The 22,090-nt window shown below is 45.3% G+C and overlaps 1 protein-coding gene across 1 annotated transcript in view; it reads left to right on the plus strand.

The window, feature by feature from the left end:
* The first annotated feature begins 224 nt into the window (after positions 1 to 224).
* NHS (NHS actin remodeling regulator) overlaps positions 225 to 22,090 on the plus strand; it is a 331,511-nt gene continuing 309,645 nt past the window's right edge. Inside the window, exon 1 of the mRNA XM_061627219.1 lies at positions 225 to 1,889. Coding sequence (XP_061483203.1) covers positions 1,448 to 1,889 — 442 coding nt within the window. The 5' untranslated portion in view covers positions 225 to 1,447. The remainder of the gene's footprint in view (positions 1,890 to 22,090) is intronic.

Raw genomic sequence — 22,090 nt, forward strand, 5'->3', positions numbered from 1 at the left:
CTTCAGTCCACCTACTCCTTTGGCTGCAACTGCTTTTTGAATTGCAAACAAGCTAACCAAGTGGGGACTAGAGACGCCTTGAGCACCAAAGAAGGCACATATGAAATAGTCCAGTGGAGGGCGCTGGAATGCATTCAGGGGAAGCTTAACTAGGTATTCGTTTTATCTCCCACCTGCTTGTCTGATATCTTTTGTCAAAAGGACATCACCTAACACGGTGTTAAATGTACTAAATTTTTCATTTTGAATTATGCTCTCAAATGCTTTGTCCTGCCAGAGAAAGTGTTTCTTAGAGTTCCACGGCTGAGCTCTTCCCTGGCATTGACTTTACTGCTTGATACTGCACTGTTCATTTGCAAAGTGCTTTACCGCCTTTACTGTGCTCACCCCCATTCGTTTGCAACCAGCCATTTGTCAAAGACCACCCACAGACAAGAGAGTGGGCCTTGACTTGCCTCTCCCTCTCGTCTGTGACTCAAGCCCTATGCTTTAGCCACAAACAGTGTGCCCGTGTGTGTGGGTAAGCAGAAGTAAGCCCTGCTGAGACCCACCGGACTTACTCCCAAGTTCCTCCATCACAAGCCTGACCACGACTAGGCAGAAACAAGTCCTGTTGAATATAGCTGGGTTAGGGCTGCAGCTTAACCCACAGTGGCATTCCCGGTGGAGGACTTCTTATAGGCCTTTCTAAACGCACACACGTCTCCTCTCTATGGGAGTATCTTGAAAGTGATGTTTTTCTTTGGCTGCCAAACTTTTAAATCCTCTCAGGCTCTCCTCCCTTCATCTCAAGTTTGCATGCCTTGGCCCTTTGACGGTGGCTTGCCAGACGGCCCGTGTGCGGAGCCTGCAGTGACCCCGCGCGGTCGCAAGGGGGACTACCTCTCCCCCTCTCTTCCCTCCGCCGCCTTTTTCATGCGAGTGGGTGTCTCTCCCTGCCAGCTCCTCCTCACAAAAGATTCCCCCGAGTTCCTTTCTCCGGGTTTTCAAGGCATCCTTTTAAAATCCACCTCTCCCTCTCAAGCCGAGAGCTCGGGCTGTGTAAGGAAGCGAGGGACGCGAGACGGAGGAGGCAGCTCACCAGGCGCAGCAGCCGCAGGACGAGGACGCGGAGGCGGCGAAGGGGGTGGCTGAGTGGGTAGGTGGCAAGTAACCGAAAAGCAACGAGGGTGGCTGGGGGGACGCTGAGCCGCGGCCGCTTTCCAAGTGCGAAGGAACCCGATCGGAGATCAGCCGAGGGCGATCATGGGGGATAACGCGCCCTCCGATGCCGGCTGTTAGCGAGTGAAAAGGGGCTCGGCGTCTGCAGAAGGACTATCTGATCCAGCCTAGTTTGAAAACAGCCGGCGAGAGCGGTGGCTTAAAAGGAAAAGCAGTTTGTGCGGCGGGGGCCCCAGAGTGGAGCGCGGCGCTTCCTACGGTTTGGGGTGGTTGTTGGTTTTTTGCCATGCCTTTTGCCAAGCGGATCGTGGAGCCCCAGTGGCTCTGCAGGCAGCAGCACGGCGCCTCGGTGCTGGACGAGAGCTCGGGCTGCGAGCCGCTTCAGCCAGAGAGCCAGCGAGACGAGCCCGGGGAGGCGGCGGCGGCGGCGGCGGCGGCGGACGAACCGGAGGAAGAGGCTGCTGCCCGACTGGCTGTAGTGCTGCCCGCCGATGGGAAGGAGAAGGAGGCGGCAGCGGCGATGGTGTTGGACCTCTGCTCCGTCAGCAATGTGGCTCTCTCGCGGATCCTCCGGCAACTCTCCGATGTGGCCAGGCACGCCTGCACCCTCTTCCAGGAGATCGAGAGCGAGATCCAGCTCACCCACCGCAGGGTCCGGGCGCTGCACAGCAGGATCGGCGGCGTCCAAGGGGTTGTACACAGCCTGGATCCCAAACAGGAGGCAGTGCGTAAGTGGACCGTAGACCTACTCGCTTCATTTCTCTTGATGCGACCTTAGTGAGGATCCTCCTTGACATCGTCGCGCTCAAGGCGGGCCTGATGGGATGGTGGTGGTGATAAAAGGAGAATGGATCTCTGCGTGGCTTGTTAATTGGGGGTGGGCGGGGCGACTTGCTTTGGCTAACGAGATTGCTGGTTCCTAACGAAGTGGGGGGGTGATTAAACAAAAGTGCCGCTCGGGCCCCTTTGGAGGAGTGGCCCTGAGTACACTGATGCTGGCGAAATGCCCCCCTCCCCCAATTGTTGTACCACTCTGCTTGCGAAGGATGACGCTCCAGTGAAAAGAACTTTTTACGCCTCTTCGGGGAATGTTAAGAAGGGAAGGATATGCTGATGTGGGGGGTAAATGAGGGGACGGCTCCGGATTGAACTGTGTGTAAAGTTGGTGTGTGTGTGTGTTTTGGGTGACTTTCTTAAGGACTTGTTGCTTATGTCAAAGAGGCTGTAGCGGTTGTTTTGGTTTGAAAAGCGATTGCCTGGTAAAACGCGGTGGGTGGTATGGAGACGAGCCATGGATCGCCTTGAAAGCCTCTCTTTCCTTTCCCGCCCCCCCCCCCGCACACCTGCCTCGGATTCCACATCCTCGTCGCAGTCCAGCGGGTCTGTGCGGGGAGGTGCACCGTGGCCAGAATTTACCTTTACCACGAATGATGGTGCTAAAGCAAACGATTTTCTGTCGGTGGAAAGATTGAACGGCTGATCAGCAGAAGACGCCTAGTCCTGTGGAAGCGAGGGGCTGGCTGGCGGGGAGGGAATCGATACCTAAGAGCATTTGGAAGATGAAGAAGGGATGGAGGGAGAGCAGATCCTGGCCAGCATTACAGGATAAGATTTTTTAAAAAGCGTGGAGGTGGGAAGCTGTCATTTTTCAGCCCTAGACTGCTTCCTGTGCAGGGAGCGGTCTGCCTGACCCACTTTTCTTGCTGATGCTGGAGTCACCAGGGCGAGGGGCTCCTTCCCAGCAGGCTGGCTCTTTCTGCCTGCGTGTGTGCGCGTGTGTATGAAGGCGTGCGCCTGGAACGGTGAGTTCTCCTCGACGCTGGATGGAGAAGGTGACCATTCTGCAATGTAAACACCACAGCCCAGCCCCTTCTCAGCAGGCGCCTTCCCGCTTCGCCTTCTCAGGCAGCTTTTCTCTGTTTGCTGCCGGCTCCCTGCCTGAGCGGTGGTGAAGTGCCTTGAAGGAGGCGATGTACGGTGTGTGTGTGTGTGTTTGTGTGTGTGGAAAAGCTCTGAAGGGATTCCTCAAGTGGGTCTCTGCATTTCTGTAGCTCAGCCTCTCTCTTAGGATTCCCCCCCCATGATTTCTTTTCACCTCCCCATTAAATCTGTTGAAGACCATGAGTGATAAAGAGCTCCTTTTCAAGGCCCTGGTGGGTGCCCTGGTCTTGGCCTGGCTGGGTATTGCCTTAAAGAGAGGTCTCTAGCAATGGTTCTGTTTTTCTGCTTCGTAACAGATGTGCTCATCCTGCCTCCTCGCCCTCAAGAGCAAAAGACAGGAGTCGGCAGCATCTGCTGGAGATGGTTTGGGAAATGATTTGCTACTGCAGTGTGGATCTTCTTAGTGGACACTACAGTTCAGCAATTCCACACTAGTGGTTTTATCTTTTTAGAGCAAGCTTTGGGCTGGTTTTCTAGACAACATGGACTGATTTCTATCCCCCCCCCCCCCCATGTAAGGGAGCATGGCTGCTGAATGATGATCTGGGCCAGATGAAAGTAGCTTATGCTGTTGTAAATGTCTGGAGCCTTCTGGCTGAAACATGGGAAGTGGAACTCAATTGAGAGGTGCAGCAGACTGTTGGGATAAACTTGGGCCGAGGGACTGCTTTTCTGCCTAGCAGCCTCACGCTGTAGCCAGAGCCAGTTTGTGGCCATTGGGTGAAAAGGAAAGTCACCAGGGAGAGAGAAGCTGCCCCACCTAACATCTACAGTCCATAGGCTTCTCCTGACCTGAAACGTCAACCTGCTTGAGCAGAGGAAGTGCAGTGTAATTGAGAGTTAATGTAATGCACATAACCTTTGCGAGATGATTAGAGCTTCAGGCTCTACTTTGTAGTCTTGCAATATGGTGCCATAACAGATGAGAACAAGCCTTATTTTTAGCTCTTTGTAGTGCCACCTAAAGGCTTTGGGGATATATCGCACAACAGACAGGTTGGTTTTACACCAGTTTGAACTGTACTGTTTTCCCCAAAGAATCCGGCAGTTACAGTTCTGTAAAGGTATTGAACATTCTTTGCTGAAGATGCCTACCCCCCCTTCGCAGATCTACAGTACCAAGGGACTCAAAGGAGAGCGACTGATAGTTATAACTACTTTGTTGGAAGTGCTGTGGTTTATGGGAGGGGCTGTAACTCAGTGCAGAACACATGCTTTGCATGCAAGAAGGTCCCCTGATATCTCCAGGGGTGTATTTGTCCAGGGTCTGGGGGGGTCTTAGACCCCTTACTTTTTTGGAAGCTGGGTCCCTGTGTCTCCAACATCATATGAGTTGATCAGCGTGAAAGGGGAATGTGTTAGCCACTGAGAAGAATCTTCTAATGTGCTAACACTCCCCTTTCATGTTTAATGGGTCCTAGGGTCATCTGTTGTTGTGGGGGAAGGCATTAACAAGGATCTCATTCTCAACCCAGCAGCAAGAAAAGGGGGAGCGGGTGTGGTTGTGGCTGTCATGAAGGGACCTTGCACTTCTGAATTTGCCACTATGCTTCTGGACATCTCTAGGTAGGACTGGGGAAGAGCCTTGCCTGAAGCCCTGGAAAGGTGTTGCCGGTCAGTGTAGACAATACTGAGCAAGGATGACCAGTATTACTGATTCAGTGTCAGGCAAGGTCCTATGTAGCACAGCTATGGGTGGTAATCAGTGCTGGTCCTACTCAGAGTAGACCCATTGAGGTTATCAGACATGACTGACTTAGGTTCATTAATATCAGTGGGTCTCCTCTGAGTATCACTTAACTGCATACAGCCCTAAGTTGCTTGCATATGTATTTGATATAAAGGGCATGGTCTGAAGACTTTGCTGAGCTAAGGAGGCCTGGGTCTGGTCAGTGTCTGCATGGGAGGCTGCCTGAGAACCCTATGTTCTTGAGGCCCAGGACGGAAGAAAGGTGGGATATAAATCAACTAAAATAAATTGGCAGACACGCTTCAGGAAGAACTTGGCAGCGGTCTCCCCCAATGAGACTTTTACTGCCTGCGTATACCACATCATTCTGTATATCGGAGATGGAGTGAGCTGTCTTTGTGTCATAACAGAGAGACTTCAGAAAAGGAAGGTTTCTCAACTGGGACAAGAACTCCCTTTTTATGTACTATAGAAGGAACCTGCATGGTAACTCAGGGCCCTTTTTGAAGCATCACAAGTTGAAGGCAGGCAGAACATGCTATGAAGTGACTGCATCCAAATCTGATTCTTCAGACACATATACTATGGGTCATGTTGGGCCAAGGGTGGGTGAAGGCAGCCACAAGTCATGCTTCACCTGTATGACAGCGGGGAGGGAAATGTTTCCATATCTTCTCTTTAAGTGCATCCATATTTCACACCCTAGACCTGCCTTCGCCAATGTTGCTGCTGTTCCCATCAGCCGCAGCTAGCACAGTTATACTGGACGAGACTGATGGAAATTGTGGTCCAAAACATCTGGAGGGCACCAGGTTGGTGAGACTGCTCTAGACCTACATATCTTTCCAAATCCCCAGAAATGCATGCACCTCACTGAACTTTCGGAGTATAAAGTTGTTTGGCTATATTTCCTCTAGTACTGAGGAATAATGTTTTTAATTGATACTTCAAATTAAGTGCATACATACACTTTCCCCCCTTAAAAATGTGTTATTAAGCCAGTAGATTGCCACTGCTGTTATAAAGACAACTGGTGTGATGGCATCCTTAACTGTAGTAAGGTGATCTAGAAATATTTCTTTTTAAAAACAGCATTACTATTGAAAATGCCTATAAAGCCAAGTGCTGCTATGTCTGGGTCCTTTCCCTCTTGTCCCAAATGTATAAACAGAAAGATTTAATGAGAAATAATTAATTCCTGTTGCCATGTGTCCTTGTCCACACATGTTGGGAAATGCACATGTATGGGAAGAACACTTGTTCGGGTCTTTAGCTTGACTGACAGTGCGAGACGGGACAAATTATACACTTAAAACAAGGGGGATTAGCAACACAACAGAGTTGTTCAGAAAGAGTATGCAGTTTATTACAAATAGAAATATCAATTAATTACAAATGCACCTTCTGTATAGGACCAGCAATTCTTTGGCTAATTGTAGGGGGCAATAGATATAGGAGGGACAAATATGTGGAGAGGGTGGCACATTGAGCCAAATCAGGCTAGATAAGGAAGTTTAGGATTCACATATACATTGCTGCAAAGTAGCACAGATACCTGTGTGAGAGCTAAAAGAGAGAAACTGAGATGGAGATATTGCCTCCTCTAAGACCAGAGGAAGACTCTTCCGGGGGCTGCAGGAAATCAGAGATTGTCAATTAACACTTGCGTGCTGATGGTTGTTTGAGCTGCCCCTTATGAATTCTCAAGTGTCAGAAAGCCTGTTTTTTATATATATATAACAAGATGCCTCCTGTTGTCAAGAAGCAATTGGAAAAAAAGCAGTGAAATCCTGTAGGTTTTCTTGAGCTGTGTACAGTATGGAGCTCTTCTAATGATGGAGGGAGATCAGCTTTGTACCTCTCCCAGAGTCCTAAATAAGAAAGTTAGGCCAGTAGCGTATGGCAAATTCAGAAGTGCAGTGTCCCTTCATGATAGTCCCAGCATGCCCCCTCACAGACATGTCCCCAGGGTACACTGTGTCTTCTGCAATTACAGAATTATAGAATCAGAATAAAACTGCTGTGTGCATAGATTCCTCCCACACACACCCTCAGTCTCTCTCTCTTTGGGCTAAACATTGCCCAAACATTTTGATTTTAAGAATTCTGATATGAAGCCAAGTGTGGGACTAGGATTTGGGAGACCAAGGTACTTTGCCATGAAGCTCGCTTCTCACTTTCCGTAGGAGCCAGCCATCACAAAAGGGGAACTGTGTGTCAGTTACTGAGAAGAGTATTCTCAATCACTAACTTGACTCCTTTCACTCTGATTGGTTCCAGTCAGCATGAAAGGACAAGGAAGCATGTTAGCCAAGTGGGAACACTCTTCTCAGTGGCTAACAAGCTCCTCTATCATGCTGATTGGCTCATGCAGAGGGACCCTGTTACCAAAAAAGTAAGGGGTCTATGACCTCCCACAAACCTGGATAACCTCACCCCTTTAGAAGACAGAGGGAACAGTGGGGGAAGGAGGCAGGAAAGGGAGCGAAGCTAACTAGGAATGGAAATAATGGACAGAGGCCAGACTCATGAGGACCATGAACTGGGCTTGAACAGAGTTGGCATAGACACTGAGAGTTTAGAGGAGAAAAGTCTGAGTACTTCAAGGAAGGGTTTTTTTTTGCAGGGCAAGCAAAAAAGAGAGTGTGGAAAAGGTGTACCTAAGCTTTCTTGCCATGGACTGTGAGTGCAGAAGGGTGGGTTTGCAAAAGGGTTCCGTGTGCTAATGAGTGTTCAAGTATCTCTATAATGTGTTTACTTGTGGTTACAGTAAGCATAGATTCTCCTGTGGCAGGTCTCTGAGTAAGCCAAATCAGGATGTTCCTTGGATGGATTAATTAGGTTAGGGATTAGTTAAAGAGAAAGGTATTTGGCTGTCTTGGAGGTCTTGTGCTGCTATGTATAACTGGTGAGAGCTGTTCCTATTGATTGCTGTTGGTCAGCCATTGCCATCCTGGTGCCCTGCACATGTTTTGGACAACAATTCACATCACCCCCAGTCAGCACAACTGTGTCCAAAACATCTGCAAAGCACCAGTTGGTGAAGGCTGCTTGCTGTAGGTAGAGGTCAGCAAGTATGCTCTGCAACTGTCTTGCCCTAACTGCCTCAGCTTTTGCTTTGCTGTACGTTGCCATGCAACCTGAGGATCTCGGAGTGAAGATGCTAGTGGCAAGCTTACAATGGCACCTCCTTGGTAACACCCCATCCAGGCAAAATGGACGTAACATTGAAATAGAATCCATCCATGATTGTATTGATACGGTAAGAATAGTGTTGGCCTAACCTTCTCTTCTCTACCTATGCCTGGTCCATCTTTGCCAGTTGCTTCATTCAAGGATGGAGCAGCATAGCATAATGTGACTTCTTACTGCCCTTCCTGTCCATGCTGAACTAATTGATAGAAAGATTTAATTAGACATAACTAGCTCTGTTTGGTCAAAAGAAAAAATGCTGAACATGAATGTAACTCTCCTTACATTGTCACAGAAGCCAAGAATTGGCTTGACCTAATTTATTTACTGTTTGGAGTATTAGTGCTGCCTTTCCTTTAATCTTTCCATTTGCTACTCATCCCAGTGGTTGACACAAAAAGAAAGTGAGGGGACACTCCACAGCTGGGTCTTGTCTCCAGTCTCATGTGGACTCACCATTGTGCTAAGTTAGCAGAAGTTGGAGGAGGCCTCCTGCTCTTACAGCGTAGCTACACCTGTGACTTCCCTCCCCTCTTCCTAAGGAAAAGGAACACTGGAGGCATTCAAGAGGCAGCTGGACAGCCATCTGTCGGGAATGCTTTGATTTGGATTCCTGCATTGAACAAGGAGTTGGACTTGATGGCCTTATAGGCCCCTTCCAACTCTACTACTCTATGATTCTATGAAAACTGTCTCTGCTGATCTTTGCACTGGACACCTAGGTAGGAAAAGCTGGTGGGGGGGGATTGGCATGTGAAGAATGTGAGTTGGATGGATCCATGGAGAGGTTGTTCAACAAGTAGTGAAGCGGTAGTGAGGTGGCTTCAGAATGAATGTAGTTCAGTCCACATTTTAGAGCTGATTTACACATGCAGAAGAATTCCATGGTATGGTGATTGGAGTGTAATACATGAGACTGACAGCAAAAGAAAACTACAAACTTCGGTGTGCATAGAAAACTAGGATGTCAGGAAGAAGGCTAGGCTAAAACCATAAGTTCCATGACATGCTTTTTTTTTTTTTTTTTGTGGGAAGGATTTTTATTTTGTTGGGGGAGCATTCAGTATTCACCGTTCAGACCTACTTGACCTCTAAATGGTTACTGTCAAGCAACATCATGCAGTTCTGCTGCCTCAATAGATCAGTGACTACCTCTTCACTATTCAGATATTTGACCTCTGTGGGTAAACATTTGAAAGAGCCCCTGGGAATGTGTGGGTTTAGCTGTACCCCATCAACATAGCCCCAAGCACCAGCAACACACCCCAGTTGATGTGTTATTTGTATCAGTCTGAACAGGGTTTCTTCTACACGCATTGGTTTTCCAAAATGGGATGGGAACCCAGATCAATTAGGGTTTTGGTACCTTTGAAGGAAATCCGATGCATGTAGACAAGACTCCCTTAAGACATGCTGATCCATGGAGTGGGGGCGTGAGTCATGTTTACATTGTTGTTGAGGGATGGAGCCCCACACATTCCTGCTAGTCCATTCACATATCAACCCTTTGCAGTAGTGCAGTAAATGTGCCTTGCAGTGATGGCAATTTGAATAGGAGACTGGATCATCATGACCCTGTCACATGGGGAAGATGAAAGCAAAAGCATTATTGTGAGTGTCTTAGCCAATTCAGCTGACAGTACAACTTGGCTTATTACCATGCATGACTCTCTGCAGTTCATAACCTCTATTCATAGAACAGCATCCACCTGATCTAGGTCATTCCGGGGTCAGATTGAGGAAACACTTATCATGATAATTGAGGATGCCTTGTTTATATGCAGTCCTCTTTTTCTTATGTTTGGTGCCTTGATCCAAGTTGGCTGGATTAAATCGGGGGGGGATGTCCTGCAACACCCCGACATTGTTCATGCAAATGAGATAACACTAGCGTGGTCTGTTAAGGATTGAAGTTTCTGGACCGGGATAGCCTGACTCCTGTTGTCCACACACTGGTAACCTCCAGGCTGGATTACAGTAATGCACTCTATATGGGGCTGCCCTTGAGGTTGGTCCAGAAGCTGCAGCGGGTGCAAAATGTGGTGGTGAGACTGCTCACTTGAGCAGGGTATCACCAACACGTCACCCCGCTGCTGAAAGAATTATTATTATTATTATTATTATTATTATTATTTATTAGACTTTTATACCGCCCGACTAGCATAGGTCTCTGGGCGGTGAACAGAAGATACAATAAAATCACACAATATAATACAGCAAAAACATATAAAAATAAGAACAATCTGAAATCAATTACAACATTTAAAAATTAAGTTAACTTAAATTAAAATTAAAATGCCTCGGAAAAGAGGAAGGTTTTAACTTGGCGCCTAAAGGAAAGCAACGTCGGCTGTCCATTTGCTACTGGGCCAAGTTCAAGGTTCTTGTTTTGGTGTGCAAAGCCCTATACATCTTGGGACCAGGGTACCTGAAAGACCATCTTATCCCTTATATACCCAGTTGATCACTGTGCTCTGCAGGTGAGGGCCTCCTGCAGATACCATCTTATCAGAAGGTCCGTTCTGCACAACATAGGAAACGGACCTTAGTGTGGCGGCACCTACCCTGTAGGATTCCCTCCCCTTAAATATTAGGCAGGTGCCATCTCTGTTATCTTTTCAGTGCCTTTTGAAGACTTTCTTCTTTCAACAAGCCTACAACACAAAAACAACCAGAGCTGGATTTAATTAATTTTTAAAACTGGAAAGATAAAGCCTCATAATAACAATGTGAACTTAATGCTACAATTTTCTTTTCAGCCTTGTCTTTCCTGTAGCAGACAAGACCTCATAAAGAACCCAAGGCAGGTTTTGCTTGTTTGTTTATTTTTCCATTTAAACTCGAACTTTTCTTTTGTACTGCAGTAAATTCCCTTCTCCTTTTATATTAGAGTTTGGAAAATCTACTGGACTCTTCTGAGCCAGAAGATTAAACCTGAAAGACATGGAAGAAGGTTATTGAACAGGACCAGAAGGGGAAAATGTATTTCAACCCAACCCGTGCAGACTTGGGAATGCAGGATTTTATGTTTGTGAGGCTTTCTGCCCAGTCACATGTTGTTAGTATAATTCTTTTTAAATGGTTTGCATTTTGCACTTATTGAGCTCTTGCTTGCCAACTTTTCTGCTTAATGCCAGTGGTATTAAGGTTTTGAGAAGTGGGGACTAAGGTTTTCTTTAGCTTTTTAGTGGATGAGATTGTGTCTACTGAGAGCACCTGGTTTCTAACTGTTTTTATTGGCCCTTTCTTCCTTTTGGAAAAGTTCATTATTGGCACTTTTACTCTCTCTGGTTTGTTTTGTGTTTGTGTCTGTGGGCACATGCATATCCTAGCTATAGTTCTTAGTCTGTATTAGTAGAGTATTTTAATAGTAGTATATGCCCATTGTTGGAGAGAGTGTTGATCTCTTGGTATGGTCCAGTATATGTAGTTATGTTCTTAATATTAACATTCTTGTTGCAGTTTCAGGCTGTCTGTACTTCAGACTGCAATAAACTAATTCTCATAATGCATAAAAATGACATTTGAATGTTTTAAAGATCTATCTTGAACCTTCAGCGATTTTGCACTAATTTGGTAAGAAGCTCTGAGCCCCTAGAATGTGAGTCACTGTGTCATAGAATACAGGCATAAGGAGAAGGGCTATAGACAGTGATAAAGCAGTGGAAGGGCCATACCCAGGGGTCAAGCACAAACCTTGCATGCAAAAGGTCTCCAGTTTAATCCTCGGCATCTCAAGCTAGGACTGGGAAACACCCTTGTCTGAAACCGTGGAGAGCCGTTGAGTGAACAGTACTGAATTAGATGGATGCAATAGTTTGAGTATCAGGCAGCTTCCTATATTCTTTGGAGCAGTGCAAATTGTGTGCAGGTGAGCAGGTTTGTTTCTGTATGTTGGAATGTGTACAAGCAGCCACAAGGGAGGTTTCTTTTTCTCATGTTTTTAATTTGTCCCTTCTGAGTTCCTGCAGAATTCAGAACATGGCAGTTAAACTTTTTGAGGGCTATTCTGAACAACACCACCTTCTGTTAAGACTTGTACCATGATATCACACTATTTCAACAGATATAAGCACCCTTCATTGTAAGTCATTATGCTGTACATCCTACATTTTAGTGTGTACACTAATGGGTGAGAAATTTGATTCAGTTTGCATTTCAAGCCAAATCTATCAAATCTATCACTTTCCAAAACAAACTGAGAACCGAAACACAGGTATCCTTCAAAATTCGCACTTATTTGAATTTTGCAATGCAGTTTGCCAACCAAATACTGTTTACAAAAATGCATATATATTAGGGGAAAGTGTGCATAAAAATGAATATATGAATGAAAATAACATACACTAATAGTACTGGGGGATTTCAACATTCATGCCGAGACCACTTTGTCTGGCGCGGCTCAGGACTTCATGGCTTCCATGACAGCCATGGGGCTGTCTCAATATGTTAGTGGTCCAACACATGTATCGGGGCACACTCTAGACCTTGTTTTTGCTGCTGAGCATGGGGAAAGTGATCTGGATGTGGGGAGTTTTACAACACTCCCTTTGTCATGGACAGACCACTGCTTGCTGAAGTTTAGACTTTCAGTAACCTCTTCCCTCTGCAAGGGTGGGGGACCTATTAAAATGGTCCGCCCCCGGAGACTAATGGATCCTGAAGGTTTTCAAAGGGCTCTGGGGGATTTTCCGGCTGATAGGACTGGCGCTCCTGCTGAAGCCCTGGTCGCTCTGTGGAATACGGAGATGACCCAGGCTGTAAACACGATAGCTCCTGCACGCCCTCTTCTGTGTAGAGCTCATACAGCTCCATGGTATACTCTGGAGCTGAGAGTGATGAAGCAAGATAGGAGGAGGCTTGAGCGGAAATGGAGACGAACTCCCGACGGATACAATTATGCACTGGTTAGTGCTTCGACTAAGCTCTATGTAGGAGCAGTGAAGGCAGCTAAAAAACATCATTTTGCTGCCACTATTAAATCATCTGTTTGCCGCCCAGCGGAGCTCTTTCGAGTTGTCCGGGGGCTTCTCCATTCAAACCCTCCGGACACGGTGGAATCATCGGAGGCCCACTGTAATCAGTTTGCCGATCACTTCCAGAATAAGATCTCATGTATCCGCCAGGACCTAGACTCTCAAGTTATAGCAGTAGATCCTAGTGAGATGTCCGGAGCACAGTCTTGTCCTGTTTTGTTGGATGAGCTTCAGTTGGTTCAACTCGAGGACGTGGACAAGGTGCTTGGACAGGTACGTGCAACCACTTCGGTACTGGATCCTTGCCCCTCCTGGCTGATAAAAACTAGTAGGAATGGAACAGGTAGCTGGGCCAAGGAAGTGATAAATGCCTCTTTACGAGAGGGAGTGGTCCCGGGCTGTCTGAAAGAGGCAGTGGTGAGACCACTCCTGAAAAAGCCTTCCTTGGACCCAGACAATTTTAACAGCTACAGGCCAGTGGCGAATGTTCCATTCCTGGGCAAGGTCTTGGAACGGGTGGTTGCTGGCCAGCTCCAGGCGCTATTGGATGAAACTGATTATCTAGATCCATTTCAATCGGGTTTTAGGCCCGGTTTTGGCACTGAGACAGCCTTGGTCGCCCTGTACGATGACCTATGTCGGGAAAGAGACAGAGGGAGTGTAACTCTGTTGATTCTCCTTGATCTCTCAGCGGCTTTTGATACCATCGACCATGGTATCCTTCTGGAGAGGCTCGCGGAGTTGGGAGTTGGAGGTACTGCTTGGCAGTGGTTCCGCTCCTACTTGGCGGGTCGTCTCCAGAAGGTAGTGCTTGGGGAACATTGCTCGACACCGCGGGCTCTCCAATATGGGGTCCCGCAGGGGTCAGTTTTGTCCCCCCTGCTTTTTAATATCTACATGAAGCCGTTGGGAGAGGTCATCAGGAGTTTTGGAGTGCGTTGTCATCAGTATGCTGATGACACGCAGCTCTACTTCTCCTTTTCATCTTCTTCAGGTGAGGCTGTCGATTTGCTGAACCGTTGCCTGGCCTCGACAATGGACTGGATGAGAGTTAACAAACTGAAGCTCAATCCAGACAAGACTGAGATGCTGTTGGTGGACGGGTTCTCTGATCGGATGGTGGATATATACCCTGTCCTGGACGGGGTTACACTCCCCCTAAAGGACCGGATTCGTAGTCTGGGAGTCTTTTTAGACTCTTCCCTCTCACTTGAGGCTCAAGTAGCCTCGGTGGTTAGGAATGCGTTTTACCAACTTCGGTTGGTAGCCCAGCTACGTCCCTATTTGAGTAAAGAGGACCTCACATCAGTGGTACATGCTCTGGTAACCTCACGTTTGGATTACTGTAATGCGCTTTACGTAGGGCTACCTTTGAAGACAGTTCGGAAGCTACAACTAGTGCAAAATGCGGCGGCCAGATTGCTGACAAGGACCAAGCGGTCCGAGCATATAACACCTGTTCTGGCCAGCTTGCACTGGTTGCCAATATGTTTCCGGGCTAGATTCAAAGTGTTGGTATTAACCTATAAAGCCTTATACGGTGCGGGACCACGATACCTTGCGGAACGCCTCTTCCGATATGAACCGGCCCGTGCACTACGTTCTGCTACGAAGGCCCTCCTCCGGGTTCCAACTCACAGGGAGGCCCGGAGGGTGATGACAAGATCTAGGGCCTTCTCAGTGGTGGCCCCCGAACTATGGAACAGTCTCCCTGAGGAAGTACGCCTGGCGCCGACTCTGCTCTCCTTCCGGCGCCAGGTCAAAACCTTCCTATTCTCTGAAGCATTTTAAGTTACACTGATTTAATTTTAAAAATGTTTATTGTATTGGATTGTTGATTGTATTTTAGTATTATTTTGTTATTCATTGTATTTTTATGCTATTTTATGTTCACCGCCCAGAGAGCTATTGCTAGTCGGGCGGTATATAAATTTAATAAATAATAAATAATAAATAATAATACAAAAGTGAATAATAATACAAATTGCTTGCAGAAATATGTACATTAATCAAATCTGCCTACAAAAATGTGTTTATGAGGAGAAATTAGCACTAAAATGCTAGAGAATTGCCATGAGGATTTTTTTTAAAAATTGCAGATTGCTGTAGAAATGTGAGAAACCGAGGGAACTGAAATGGACAGATCTTTCCATCCCTAGTTCACATTTCAGACTTATCATATGTACCTGCTAAAGAACTCAGTTTTGTACACACGTAGAGTAACTGGACAGTTGTGGCCATTCTAGTTCCTTGGTGACTGTAGCCTCCATACTGTGTAAAAGTTTAGAAAGAAAAGAAAAGTTGTGAAGGGGTAGACTGAAGCTGCTTCAGATGTTTTAGGGTGCAATCCAGCTGCTATTTATACTGGGCTGAGGACCCCCAGTTGAGCCGGCATGGTCCTGGCTCAGCTGGGCTCTGCCGGCAGAAGCCCCTCATCCTGGCTGTGCTGCGGCAGAGCTGGGATCCTGCCAGCCAAACCTGGGGTCCGCTGGGGAACTCCAGCCTGGCATAAGGGGAGCCAGCAGAAGCTGGCATAAGGCCCCACAAAGGGGCGTTCCAGGGGTATGTTGTAGGAGGGGCTGGGAGGGACTTAGGCCACATCCAACTTGTTTTGGGAGCGCTCCTGCATGTCCCAACCTGAGCTAAGGTTATGCCAGGGAAAAGGTTGGTCTAAGAAAATAATTACAATGGAAGTCTATGGAGAGCGCTTCCTCCCCGAAAGGGGTATTTGTGAGAGCCAGAGGCTCCCAAAAGGCAGTTGGATGCTGTGGACTTTCCTGTCAGAAATTAAGAAACAAATATGCTTGAATCTCCTTTTGCATCAATGTCTGACCCATATAAGGCCTACTTCACATTGTTTAAACTGTCACACTGTGACTCTGCAACTGCTTCAGGGACATAAACCCTGAGGATGGAATATGTGAGCCAGTGTGTCCCTAGAAATAGCCAGTTGTGATTTTTAGAATTATGGCAACAGTGTCATTGTGGAACTTGCTGCTGCAATCTTGGGTTATACTGAGTGAAATTTTAGGTCTTCCACGTTGCCAGGTGGTAAAAGTCAGATTGGCTCATGTTTGTGAAGATGCTTTGGGCTGTATAGTCCAGCCCATACTGTTCAGTCAACTTGTCACTGCTTTACACCAACAAAAGTAAGAAAGGGCCTCAGTGTGATGATGACCTTTTGACATGTTCCATATGGGAAAATGATGTTGGAATAATCTTTTTCAAGATGATCCATACAGCGAGATCGTGCATTCCTACTGGATGCTCTTCATGGAATTTCCCCACAAAGTTGCATATATAATCAATTATAATGTAACATTTTAATGTATGTTCAGGAAATACTACTGTGGAATCAGACCAGAATTTAAATTCTTTATGTCTGTTATAAATTATATAGAAATTATATTTCTGGCTGCTGTAAAAAGTGAGTAAGGCTAATATGTATGAACATGCATATAATAAATAGTTTTCATAATATCCTATTTTTGTCTCTCCCAGTGTGATCCATTTACAAGATTGTTCTTGTTTAGAGATAAACAATCTCTGTTTAGGAAAACATAGTGTACATTTTATCATCTGACTTCTGTACACATAATAATCGAAGAAAATGTGCATTTGGATTATTTTTACATATAATTTGTGTGCAGTTAGGATCCCCTCACTTCCTACACATAGATGATTTTTATACATAAAAAATGTGTTGTGTGATGTAGCCCTCGGAATTGGTAGGAGTGTCTGTTTCTAAATAGAAATCCTTTAGTTTGACTTTTCTGGAGAAACTGGCAAATAGAAGTGTCTGGAATATTTCCAAAAATTATTGTTTAGTATGACATGGGGCTGAAGGAATGGACTACATAAGATAAATTGTGAATATAAAATATAATTGAGCCATTCAAGCTATGCTCTGGCTCAAGTGAATTGGATTTTGTTGACGTGTCTTGTGTAGAGTTGTCTGTCTTGTGATTTATTCTCTATGGATCACATTATGTCTGGTCTTAACATAGGTATGCAAAGGTGGGAGGGAGGAATAGGTGTGACAAATTACTGGCTCTACAAAAGAATGGGATGATGTAAGGTGGCGGGGAGTGTGTTAAGAAAAACAGAAGAGTTTTCTAAATGAAAAGCTGTGGTCTGGATCTAAAAAACCATGTTGCCTCATGAAATGAACCTATGGAGTTTTTGGCCCCCCACGTCCCCACTTTCAAACTGCAGCCTCCGTGCCATATCACAAATGAGTTTCAAAAGCAGCTTGCCATGCTATAATTGGAGCAAAACATGTTGCACAGTTCCTTAGATCCTGACCTATTTGTGATATTCCAAACACATTCTGCACTGCTCTGGAGACTGTAATGAGCCTGACTGCCGTGATCTCCTTTCTCCACCCCACTCTTTTATGCCCTGTCCGATGATGATATCTGACTACCGTCAGGATTCCTACTTCATGGTGTACATTCATCTTTAATAGCAATGTTTTGCTGTCTAAAGAGTAGCAAATGCAATTGGCTACCAAATTTAAAAAAAAACATTTTTGTGAAATGATTCTTGTGTGGGTTTTGGAACCAAAGAGCCAGGCTTCTTTCCCAAAAGCTGTGTCTTTATATTGTTTAACAAAATTTTGATCTGAAACTGTCTGCTGGGACTGCATCAGCTATTAAACTGAGAAGATGAGCTTTCTTAGCATGTCTGGGTTATAGATAGGTTGTGCATGATGCAGTCTTCAATCCCTTTGATGTAATTAGCGTGAAGTGAGATTAGCAGTCTTTCTAATTTTTTAATTGCCTCAAGATTTGGAATGTTCTATACAAAGTCCTACTTATTCAAGGGGAGATGAGTGAAAATGTAAGAAAATTGAAAGCTTGTACTGTGTATGTTTCTGCATGTTGAAAATAGCATTCTAATTATACAGGAATACCCCGCTATACGGACCTTCACTTTACGGACACTCGTGAGTACGGACATATTTACAGTAGCGCCATTCCCCTGTTTACGTATGCTCACTTTGCAAGAACGGACACTTAATGGCATGATGCCACTGCCCAATCAGTTTCCAACTACAAACTTGCGTACAGTACGTACTGTGAAAATAAGGCCTACTGTGTTTATTTTAGTTATAAATGCGTTATTTACATCAGTTATGCCCGTATATGACGATTGCAGTGCAGTACATGCATCGATAAGTGAAAAAAGGTAGTGCTTCACTTTAAGTACATTTTCGGTTTACGTACTCGTTCTGGACCCATTGTATACGTTAATGCGGCGTATTCCTGTAGTTTGTTTTGCACCAAATATTTATACTAGTATCTCTTCAGAGTAGTTATTAAGGTAGAAACATATACACCATATTTTAACTTGAATCACCTCCAGGAAGGAAGCTCCTTTTAAGGAAGACTTTTTTTAAAAAGGTGAAACTGACCAGCTTTGCTTTGGTCTGGATAAACTTTCCAGTCTGTCCCTTTGCTTTAAGGCAAAACTGACCAGCCTGTCCCTTTGCTTTGCTATGGATAAAGTGATATGCCTGTACCTTTGCTGTGCTAGAGTGAAACTAAGAAGCCAGTGTGTTTGCTTCACATTAAAGAGATCTCTTGCTTTTTCTCAGGGCTGAGAAGGGAAGGATCCAATATGATTCAGAGGCGAAGTGGGTGGGTGCCGGGTAGGCACCCTTTAAAGCCCCTCTTGAAGCTGTCCCCACTATCTATGAGCTTGTGTAGGAACCTATCCCTATTATTTCCATGTTATTCCTACCTCTGGTAACATCCAGGAACACATCTACTTTGTTAACTGACGTATAACTGTATTTATGCTGCAGTCCTTTGCCATTTATCTGGGCGTAAACCCCACGGAGCTCATTGGGACTTATTTTTGACAAGTATAGGTAAGGTGGGTAGACTTCGGTCTTGTTAGTTCTATTTTTGTTTTTACTAAAACCCCAAGATCTACTAACCAGGAGCAGTTGATGCCACATACCTGGCCTCCCAGCAGCGGAGTCACTGCTGCTTTACCAGGAGGGAGAGATGTGAGGTGGCAGGGTGGCAGATGCTGTGCAGGTGCATGGGTGAGAGTCCCAGACTGGCTCTGATTATGTGTCTGCACAGCACCAACCTCTTTGCTGTCTCTGTCCAATCCTGGTAAGCAGCAGTGACTCTGCTGCTAGGAGGGCAGGGGTACAGCAGTACCTCTCCTCACCAACTGCTCCTGATACCAACCTAGGCTAGGTGCTAGCTACATATTATGTTAATAATTTGATTAGCAATAATGTGGGTTATTTGAAATTAAATACCAAGCCGTTGTTTGGTGGTTGTCCTTTGCATAACAGAGCAGTAAAAATCCCGCTTCCCCCCACCCGCAGCAATTAGCATTAGGTTAAAAAAAACAGTAAAAGCCCCCTCCCCCCCATGCTAATTGCCAAGCGGGGGAGGTATCCCAAGATCACAGCGTGATCTAAATTGATTTAAAACTTGATTTAAAACTTCTTCATGCATGTCAGTGCCAATGACAATCTCCACTTGCCAGGTATTTAATCTTTTTTAAAAATTTAATCACATGATGATGTGAAGTGATGTGAAGTCACAAGACTTTCCTCTTCTCCCAGGCATTTTAGCATGTGTTTTTAAATTGCGTTTTAAAAATGTGTTTTTAAATGTATATATTTGTTTTTAATGTTTTTAATTGTTGTAAACCGCCCAGAGAGCTTTGGCTGTGGGGCGATATACAAATGCAACCAACCAACCAATAAATAAATTATTGCAGATCATGCTGTCAATGTAATTCTAGTTAGGCGCTCAGTTTGTTAAACTTTGTCACATTGTTAAACTTTGTTTTATAAAAGTTAATGGAGAAAAAGGCATTGTAAATAGAAATAGGAGGTAATCAGGTGTTTTTTTTGAAGAAAAATGTTTCATATAGGCTTAGATTTGTATTTCTGTTCTAACTATATTCTTTAGGTAGACCCTGATGAATCCAATAGAACTTTCCTCCGAGCCATGATTGCCTATCCTTGTGAACTTAAGTGTGCTTACTTGGGAGAATCATCCATCAGCTTTATTCAGTTGCATGGAAATGTGCTTAGAATCTGATTATAATTAATGAGCATGGCAGACTATAAGGGGATATTTACTTCAAAGTATTGCACAGGGCGGTCTTATCCTGTATACCTGTTTTAGTTGCGGAGGTGCAAACAGTATCTTTTGCAAATAGGGCTGAAGCAACATGAGAGCTGATGGATGAGGGCCGAGGAGTTGAGTCTGAATCCTAGCAAGACAGAGATGCCGTGGGTTGGTGGTTCTCAAATTTGGATAATTGGTCAATTGCCTGCTTTGGATGGGGTTGTACTCCCTCTGAAATAGCAGGTTTGTCATCTGGGGGTGCTCCTAGATCCATCTTAGTCGCGAGAGGCCCAGGTGACCTCAGTGGGTAGGAGTGCCTTTTACAACTTTGGCTGGTTAGACAGCTGCAGCCGTTTCTGGACTGGAATAACCTGACCACCATTGTCCATGCCCTGGTAACCTCCAGGCTGGATTACTGTACTTCACTGTATGTGGGGCTGCCCTTGAAGTTGGTCTGGAAGCTGCAGCTGGTGCAAATTGTGACAGTGCGACTGCTAACTGGGACAGGGTATCACCAACATGCCACCCTGCTGCTGAAAGAATTGCACTGGCTGCCCATTAGCTACCAGGTCAAGGTTAAAGTTTTGGTGTACAAAGCTTTATACAGCTTTGGACCAGGATATCTAAAAGCTTGTCTTATCCCTTATATACCCAGTCGATCACTGCACTCTGCAGGTGAGGGCCTCCTGCAGATACCATCTTATCAGGAGGTCCGTTTTGCACAGCATAGGAAGTGGACCTTTACTGTTGTGGCACCTACCCTTTGAAATTCTCTCCCCTTAAATATTAGACAGGCACCATCTGTGTTATCTTTTTGGTGCCTACTGAAGACCTTCCTCTTTCAACAAACCTTTTAAGTAGAGATCTTATCCCAGTCTGCGTCTGTGTTGGAATTGCTTTTTAATATATTTTCAAAGCTTTTTAAAAAATATGTTTTTAAAGAAATGTTTTGTTTTAAACCCATAAAACCATCTTATTTTGTTTTAATATATTTCAGACTCTGTTTTTAGTTGTTTTAGAGAGTTTTTAGTGTTTTGTTTGCCACCCTGGGTTACTTCTGAGTGGAAGGGTGGGTTATAGATAGACAGACAGACAGACAAGCCCGCTACCACTACCAGTTTGCTGAAGTAGTTCCCTGTAGTAAGTGGTTTGGTTTACTTGCTTGAGTCATCTGTAGTGGTTTGCTCGTCATGCACCTTATAATAGTGGATCATGAAGCCAGAGTTGTGTTTGCTAGTGCTGTCTTGCACTGAATGGTTTGAAAAAAGACCTTTTGATCTCCTGACACTGTTGGAATGAAGAAAGATGTAACAATGTCAGAGTGTGGAATGGTTTGAACATGCAGTTTTTGTCTTAGAAATAACATTGTAGGTGTGTGGAATAGTTTTAGCATGCAGTTTTTGTCCTAGAAACATACTTGATTGAATGAAAAATATGTGTACACAGATCATTTCTGCTGTACTTAAGTTATGCCATGCCTTTGGCCTAGGACAGTGTGAAAGCCAGATGCATAATTCTGCCAGTGGATATCATGGGACTGAAAAGCTCTTTGGATCCTGCACGGCAGGGCTATTGGGAAACAGTGATTCTGGCTGACGAGTTTGAGGGCAACCCTCACTGCAGCAGTACTGACAGTTGTGCTGCATCTGTTGTGGAACTGAGGCTGACATTGATGGCCAGTGCCAGAGCAATCAGGGCTTTTCACCCCCAATATCACCTCACCCCTATCCTGTGCATGGTAGCAGTAGAGCTCCAGATCATAGGAACAGTGGGAATTGGTTACACTGGATATTCATCAGTATATGAAGAGCCACAGCTCTTTAGGTGATTACTGGTGTGACTCTTAAAATGACTTTTAATTGCACAATTTTGGGATGCATTCTTGGGATACATGGGGCGGGGAGTTGCTTTGTCAGTTCAACAAAGGGAAAAAGTCCAGTTTTCAAGGAATGCCAAACCATGGTTTAGTACTACATACAGTGGCTCTGTAAACAAGTGCCGGTCTTGAGTGTGTGTGTGTGTGT

This window comes from Rhineura floridana, chromosome 5 (genome assembly GCF_030035675.1).
Source record: "Rhineura floridana isolate rRhiFlo1 chromosome 5, rRhiFlo1.hap2, whole genome shotgun sequence".
Classification (NCBI taxonomy): Eukaryota; Metazoa; Chordata; class Lepidosauria; order Squamata; family Rhineuridae; genus Rhineura; species Rhineura floridana.